This window comes from Populus euphratica, unplaced genomic scaffold (assembly GCF_000495115.2).
Source record: "Populus euphratica unplaced genomic scaffold, PopEup_1.0 scaffold334.1, whole genome shotgun sequence".
In the NCBI taxonomy this organism is placed as follows: domain Eukaryota; kingdom Viridiplantae; phylum Streptophyta; class Magnoliopsida; order Malpighiales; family Salicaceae; genus Populus; species Populus euphratica.
Window position 1 is genome coordinate 217,289 of NW_011500223.1, and position 8,200 is coordinate 225,488.

Here is an 8,200-nt window from a genome sequence, read left to right on the forward strand (position 1 = left end):
TAAACTTAATATGGACTTTAATGTTTGATACTAATATGTTTTGTATTTGTTATCTTATTCACTCTTTTAATACTTTGCTTGTTAAATGACTAATCTATATTCATGTTGTATAACACTTAGGACAACAAATACTTGACACTTTCATAGCCCAACCGTATGGTATAACCTACACTTGTGCTATGAAAAGAACTTGATTTGTTGTTAACATAAGTTATAATCATGAATGTCTGACAATATTTACAAGTATTAGCATTATTCCAATAAGATAATTAATGTAATCATGTTAACCATTTATAATCTGATTGGAACCTCCTTTGTTTGTTGTTTCCAATTGAGTAATAAAAAGAGTTTATACTATACTTGTTTAAAATACCATTAGTGGATCCTCTAACCTTGACATTTGTTGTTATCATTGTTTAATCCTTATATTGATCTTCCATCTTAAAGTTCTCATCAACATCTTCTTCTTCTTCTTCTTCTACTACTACTACTAGTATTATTATTGTTATTGTTGTTATTGTTATATTGCTGTTATTTATAATTTATACAATTAACCTCCATGTGATTTGACTCTGGTCTTGCCGGGTTATATATATATAACAGATGGATAGTTTTTTAGATTTTTATTAATATGCATGCATGATAAATTATTAAAGAGACCAGTACTCCTAATTTATTTGATGAAAATTAGACTTAGACATTTCTAATACTTATTTTCATTTAAAAGCAAAAGAATAGGCTACTCCTCTTAATTTATAAGGTAATGGCTCATGTTGAGTCCATTTTCCCCAAATATCTGGAGTGAGTAACAAAATATTTTTCACATGATTTTTTAAAAAATGTGGGTTGAATCCCTAATGAGGTTTTAAATAAGTTATAGAACCTAATACAAATGTATGTATATATGTATGTATGTATGTATGAGTATTGGTATTCTATCATTTAAAATCAAAGACTATATCAACATATATAGTTGAATAGATCAATGTTCATATATAAAGAAAAACATGTTACAATCCCAAGAGAAAGGACATGATAGAAAACAAGATACAAAATTAAAAGATTCAATCAAATACATTGAAACACAAATATCAATATGATAAATATTGTTTAATCCCCAAAATCTCATTACAAAACACATCAAAATCAACTATAAAACAAAATGAAAGATTAAGGTACTTGGCCAACACCAACATCATTCAAATACAAATATCAATCCAATAAAAATTATTCAATCTTAAAAATCTCATCACAAAATACATCAAAACCAATAATAAAATAATATAATTATTTGAAAGATATTTGGGGTTTGATAGACCTTTTAAGGGTTGGTGAGGTGGACCAAAAGCTACTGAAATAGTGGTGAAGGTGGCAGAATAATGGTTGCAAGTCTCTAACACATGCTTATAAGGGTTGTCACGGTTGGCGGATCATTGCACACACCATCGACATCTAATTGACACGTAGGTGTCTCTACCTAGCACACCACTATATGCTCTTCCTTATGGTATCAATGGTTTCATCCACCACCATTGACAAAAAAAGATCGGAGGAGTTGAAGGTTTAGTGGTCTTTTCTCTCTCAATTAGTTTGTTTTCTAACTTTCAGATCTGCTCATGTTATTGGATTACATTACTTATATAGTTGTGTAGTTCTCATCAAGAGGAGAAGAATGACACATTGGTCTTGCCTTGTTTAGAGATTGGAGGAAAGAGAAACTAAATAAAGAAGTCTTAAGGGTTATTTTTTTCTTTCTATTTGATTAACAATGATGCAAGGGTTAATGGTTTTAATTGATAAAAAGATGTTATATAGAGGGCTTTGAGATAAAAAAAAAAAAAGGGGTAATGGTCTCATCAGAAATAGAAGTCAAAGGTTAAATAAATTAATTAAGTTTTACTTTTAGAGAGAGAAAGATAAGGCTAGAGTTTTTTTTTGTTGGAGAAAAATAGAAGAAAATAAATAATGTTCTTCTAGAATTTATTTCTTTTATATTTCATGTCATGTTTTATAAACAATATGGTAGCTCTTTCCTATAATAGCTAGGGTTTTAGATTTTTTGTTAAGGTGTTTTAAGAGAGTATAAAGGAAGGAAGATCATAAATAATCCCCCTTTTCTCTATAATTTATTTATCTATTTATAACCTATAAATTTTGTTATTTTTTTTTGTTATTTGGATTTAAGTTTTTTATTTCATTTTAGCTTGTTATTAATATCATTTTCTATTTTGATATTTGATTTTTCTTAATAAGTAACTGAATTCAATTGAAAATATATTTTTTTGAAGTCTGCTTTTATTTTTTTTAAATATATTTTGGAATTAAAAGTTAAAATTGAGTTGTGACAAGATTTTATAGATAAGCCCATAAAAAAATGATGATTCGATTATCTAATGCCATTATTGAACCACACCAAAAGTAATTCAATCAATAATTTGCCCCTTTGACATGCAAATTCACCTTAACACGCACCAGAAGTAATGTGGATTTTGAGCCCAATTGTATAAAATCCAACTCCGAAGTTGAAAAACAATGCGAGGGTATAATAGCTGTCCAAAGCCCAAGTAAACATTTTACTTAACAGAAATTTAAGTTTGTTTGTGAATTTTTTGAAAACAGATCGAACTCGTACTCACCTGGGAAACTCGCTCAAATTCTAGGCTACAAGCACTAGAAGAACTAAACAAAACAAAACAAAACAAAACAAAACAAGCATTTCAGGTTTCTTCTAGCTTAGCAACAGCGTAGGAATCGTTCTTTGTGGATTTTTGCTTTTCTGGGTGATTAGTAAGCTTTAGAGAGGAAAACGGAAGATGGATATGTGCTAAAATTGATTTTTTTTTTTAGCAACAGTATAATTTTTGTTTAGGTGGAGGGAGGGGAGGGGGGGTGGCAGAAATGGATGGAGGGAGGAGGATAACGGCTAGTCCGAGGCCGTGTAATGGGAAAAGAGTGGTGGCAAGGAAACGGGGAAGGGGTTTTGGCGGAGGTGATGGGTTTGTTAACAGTGTCAAGAAGCTTCAGCGAAGGGAAATTTGTTCTAAGCGCGACCGTACCTTTACTATGACTGATGCCCAAGAACGTTTTAGAAACATAAGGTTACAGGTACCCTTTTGGCTTTGGTTTCCTTAAATTTGTCTTTACCGTTTTTTCTCCTGTGGAAATCTTGGGTTTTGATTATTGATTTTCCTGTTGTTGTTTAAGGGTGTTTTCACAATGTGTCTATTGTTTCTGCTGCATCTGTGTTAATCGTTTTCATGATAAAATTTTCATATTTTAAGCAAGAAATCTATGGTTGTTAATGGGTTTTATCGATCAAAGTTAGAATGGACATGGAAGGTTAAATTAGTATAGGGTATTTGTTCTTTAACTTATGTGTTCTTAAAGTTCTTGTTTTGAGGGATAATTAAGTGCATCGTCGCATTCATATTTATTAGCGTCTTGTGGGTGCTAGATTCCTTTGAGCTATATACCAATAACATTATAAGCACCAAGAAGTATAGGGGCAATACTATTAGGTGTTGCTAGTAATATTGATCTTGGCAGATTGTTGCAGTGAGGACACAGTGGTCTAGCTAATTCTTGATTTGGGTTGCCTAAAGCTATATGAATGGAGATTGTGAGTGATGCATGTGGTATTATCTCTAGAGTTTAGTTTCAGTTTTGGTAGTTTCTTGTTTGATGAAGGTGGATTAAAATTTGATCTAAGCATGGACATGACAGTGCCAATCTCTTTGCCTTTCACTTCTTGTTATACAGGCCTAGCAATTGAGACAATATTTGGAGTTCAATACTTTTAATTGGAGATAGAATTCATAAAGAGCCAGAAATTAAATAAAGAGTGTTAAATGTAGGTGGGATTGGAATCTGCAGATATTCAGGAAGAAAGGTAGAGGAAATCCTTGACACCTGCCCTCTTCAATAAACCCCCTTCCATTTCAGTGCCATTGATCTAAAGTAGAACTTCCTTGTTAGAACCTTTGCTGATGTGCTTGAGGCTTTGTGATGAATTTTTCTTGCCTACTTGGAAATCTACTTGCTTGTGTCATCTTTATGAATTTTCCAGCCCAACCTTTGAGGGCTTGTGATGAGTAATTCTGCTTGCCTCCTTGGAAGCTGCTTGCTTGCTTGTGGTTTCTTCACATTGAGCTATTTCACGGTGAACAAAATAACTGAATGTAATAATTTAACTGGTAACCAAACAATTACGCCTCAGCCAAGGCTAAGGGAAAGAACTAAGGATGTTGCTGGGCTAGCTAGCTATGGAATACTCTTCGATCAACTTGTTTGGCTGGTTCTTGTTACAAATCTTGACATTGTGCTTTCACAGAATCCCAACTTTGTTGCTTGGTTTTTGAAGAGGAAAGTTCTTCTTTTGCTAGTTGATAGTGATGGTGTTAGACTCCGTACATGTACCCATTATTGCCTTTCATGAATATAAAGGTATTCTCACTCTTGCTAATAAAAAAACGTACCTTTAGATGGCTTATTGTTAGCCATACTGCATTTCTATATGATGATGCTTAATCATAGTGAAGCTGGGAAATAAACTGACCACTGTAATTTATGGTGGTAAGTAGGGCACTCCAAGCGTGATCTACTATTTTGCAAATAATATTTCTCCTATTCATGTCTCCTCAACAGTTATTTTTAAATACACTGCATTCTGCTTCATATTGCTTATGTTCCTTCTTTCTGCTGTGGGATGTGATCCATGAATAGGAAGAATTTGATACTCATGATCCAAAAGGTCACTGTACCATGGTACTGCCATTTTTAAGAAAGAGATCAAAGATTATTGAGATCGTAGCAGCTCGTGACATGGTGTTTGCTCTTGCACAGTCTGGTGTCTGCGCAGCATTTAGCCGAGGTATTGGTCATCTTTCCACTTCAGTTCTGATCCTGGATTTTATTTGCATAAAAAAGTGGGATGGAGGGGTTTTAATGTGTTCCTATTGTTGAATGCAGAGACCAACCAAAGGATATGCTTTTTGAATGTCACTCCTGATGAAGTTATACGAAGTTTGTTTTATAATAAAAACAATGATTCACTCATCACAGTTTCAGTTTATGCCTCGGACAATTTCAGTTCCTTGAAATGTAGAAGCACAAGGATTGAGTATGTGAAGCTTCTTACAGATGTCTTTGCCTCTCATCCCCTTTCCACCCTCACCTCCCACCTCCAAAAAATATTTATAAACCAGGAGGAAATAAGAGCTTGTAGATTTAGTGGTTTCAATTTATTTATCCCATCACTTTTATTACTAATAATGCTTTCTGTTCCAGATACATACAAAGGGGTCAGCCAGATGCTGGCTTTGCTCTTTTCGAGTCTGAGTCACTGAAATGGCCTGGTTTTGTAGAGTTTGATGATGTAAACAGTAAAGTACTTACATATTCTGCACAGGATAGGTAACTACTCCATCATATGGTTATATTCAATTGAAATTATTATTATTACCCTAGTAGCCTCTTCTCAATTTGACTTTTCATTTCCCCTTTATCTTCCCTTCCTTCATCAGTATATACAAGGTGTTTGACCTAAAAAATTACACAATGTTATACTCGATAGCAAACAAAAATGTTCAAGAGATTAAGATCAGGTATGTTCCTTTACATTCTTGCAGCTTTTCATTTGCTCAGCACCGTTTTCTCAAGTGCATGATAATGTGCAGTTACACAAGCGCAAACTCATACATTTTTCTTTGAGATTAATAGATTGAACTGTTCAATGAAAATGTTCAAAAAGAGTGGTTGGGATTGCTGCATGAATGAGCTTACAGTGTCTTTGAGATTAATAGATTATACACATGCATTGTAACTCAGGGACTGCTATGCACTTCATGATTCTGAATGTCTAGTGTTGTTTCTTTGAGATTAGCCGTCAGGTTTAATAATGCACATGCACAAGTTTAATTTCTATGAACTGTTCACCTTGTTTCCCACAAGCTTAGAGTTTCTCTGGTTTGCTTTTTTTTTTTTTCCTCTGCAGTCCAGGGATCATGTTGTTGATTTTAACTAAAAGTGGTGGCTGTGTTCCTCTTGAGATTCTTTCGATAGAGGATGGCACTGTTCTCAAATCTTTCAAGCATCTCCTTCATCGGAATAAGAAGGTTGATTTCATTGAACAGTTCAATGAGAAACTTCTTGTCAAGCAAGAAAATGAAAATCTTCAGATTCTTGATGTAAGGATCACTGTTGTTATCAACAAATATTTCTTCATCCATACACAAAAATCTGATTTCTATGCCATGTAGGTCCGCGACTTTCAGCTAATAGAAGTTAGCAGAACTGAGTTTATGACACCATCAGCATTTATATTTCTCTATGAAAACCAGCTATTCCTGACATTTAGAAATCGAACTGTGGCTGTTTGGAACTTCCGAGGAGAGCTTGTAACTTCTTTTGAGGATCACCTTTTGTGGCATCCTGATTGCAACACTAATAATATTCACATCACAAGTGATCAGGATCTTATAATTTCTTACTGCAAGGCTGATTCTGACGATCCCTTGTCTGAAGGCAATGGTAAGTTGTTCAAAGTTTCCACACTAGATAAATGATATTGATACTGAGTTCTTGAAATAAAGAAAAAATGAACACCAGCTCAACAATATCTGCATCCATATGCCACAGGATCCATTAATATCAGCAATATCTTGACTGGGAAATGTCTTGCTAAAATAAAGGCAGGCAACAGCTTCCCAAATGAGAATGAATGCAGTCAGAGTTCAAAGAAGCACATGTGTGCCTCCACAGTGAGAAGCACAGCAGCAGAAGCTTTGGAAGACATCACTTCTCTCTTCTATGATGAAGAGCGCAATGAGATCTATACAGGCAATAGGCTTGGTCTAGTTCATGTGTGGTCTAACTGATTTTTCAACAAATCCTCGTTTGCTTAATGTTGTTAATGTTTAATCAGATGGTTGCATGAGCACGCTCCCTGGATGTGAGAGTTCCCTGAAACTGTAACATTTACCACACTTGTACCGTGTCATATTTCTTTTTGGTTTTGGAAATTGATTTCCTTGTGTCTGTTTCCCTCGAGAGCTTTCCAATCCCCATTGCACTTCATGGTTCTTTCATAGCATTCGTTTTCTGCAACCCCATTGTTTTCAAATGTCACATTAGTAGGTCTCTGGAGCAGTGAATGCTGGAAGTTTTGAAATAAGCGTCCAAGGGAGGGAGGGTGGGTGGGTCGTTGTTGGAGTGGTGGGACCGCATGAAGTTCTTTCTGATCACCACAAACATGTAGTTTACTGAGGCTGCAGAGGAGGGGGGAAAGTGTTGGGAGCAATGTGTTGATGGCATCATCTTTATGCCTTAATCTAGTTTTAGGTCAGGTGGCGTATGAAGGCAAGACTAGTTTACTATGCATTTCACATGGATTGGAAGGAAAGCATAACCATGGAGTAGAGGGGATGCTTTACGATTTCCCATCCTCTTATTATAAATTCTCTATTGTTTCCTGCATTTGACGTGGAAGAACAGGGTAGCTAGTCCAGTTTATAAAACAAAAGAAGGTTGCGAGCGAAGTTAGTTTTGTTGATTCATGGACGACTCGGACATGTTTTGTTTTTGGCCCCCTCCATGGATAGGACTCGCGACCTGGAGTGGTTATTAAGAGAATCAATGTTAGTAGACAGAACAGGGTGTTTTGTGTTAGAGAATATAGTGCAAATGGTGTTTTTTTTTTTAATTTTGAATTTTTTTTTATTGTTTCAATGTATTAATATTAAAAATAATTTTAAAAAAAATAAAAAAATTATTTTAATATATTTTTAAATAAAAAATATTTTCAACTTCTTTGTGAGCTGACTTTTAAAACTGTTAAAAAAAAATCATGCAGCTACGATGTGGTTGATCATAGTAATGAAAATTTTTTAAATATTTTTTATTTTGAAATATATTAATATAATATTTTTATTTTAAAATTAATTTTTATTATTAAAAAATCAAAATAATATAAAAAATTAATTAAAAAAAATTATACCACAAAAATAAACCGTGTCTAAAAGGAGAAAGAAGTGGTGCCTTAAAAGGAGAGCTTGCAGTCATGTGAAACTTTAAATAATACATAATTCAAAATTGGAAGCACGCAGAGCAGAGGGGAGAGAGTGGCACCGCGCCTTGCCAGTCGCATCGTTTTGTTTATGCGATGATGTTTTTTTTTTAAAAAATATATTTTTTTAATTTTTTT

The 8,200-nt window shown here is 34.0% G+C and overlaps 1 protein-coding gene across 2 annotated transcripts; it reads left to right on the forward strand.

Moving 5' to 3' along the window:
• Positions 1-2,540: 2,540 nt before the first annotated feature.
• On the forward strand, positions 2,541-7,047 carry LOC105112332 (uncharacterized). Of its 2 annotated transcripts, none has more exons than XM_011008007.1 (8): positions 2,541-3,105; positions 4,723-4,870; positions 4,969-5,119; positions 5,287-5,412; positions 5,523-5,603; positions 5,993-6,185; positions 6,258-6,528; positions 6,637-7,047. In XM_011008007.1, the coding sequence occupies exons 1-8, from the start codon at positions 2,899-2,901 to the stop codon at positions 6,873-6,875; spliced, it is 1,416 nt and encodes a 471-aa protein (XP_011006309.1). In that variant the 5' UTR covers positions 2,541-2,898; the 3' UTR covers positions 6,876-7,047. The 2 variants fall into 2 exon arrangements, with proteins under 2 accessions (XP_011006309.1, XP_011006310.1); XM_011008008.1 differs by having other exon boundaries at positions 2,544-2,744.
• The last annotated feature ends 1,153 nt before the right edge of the window (positions 7,048-8,200 follow it).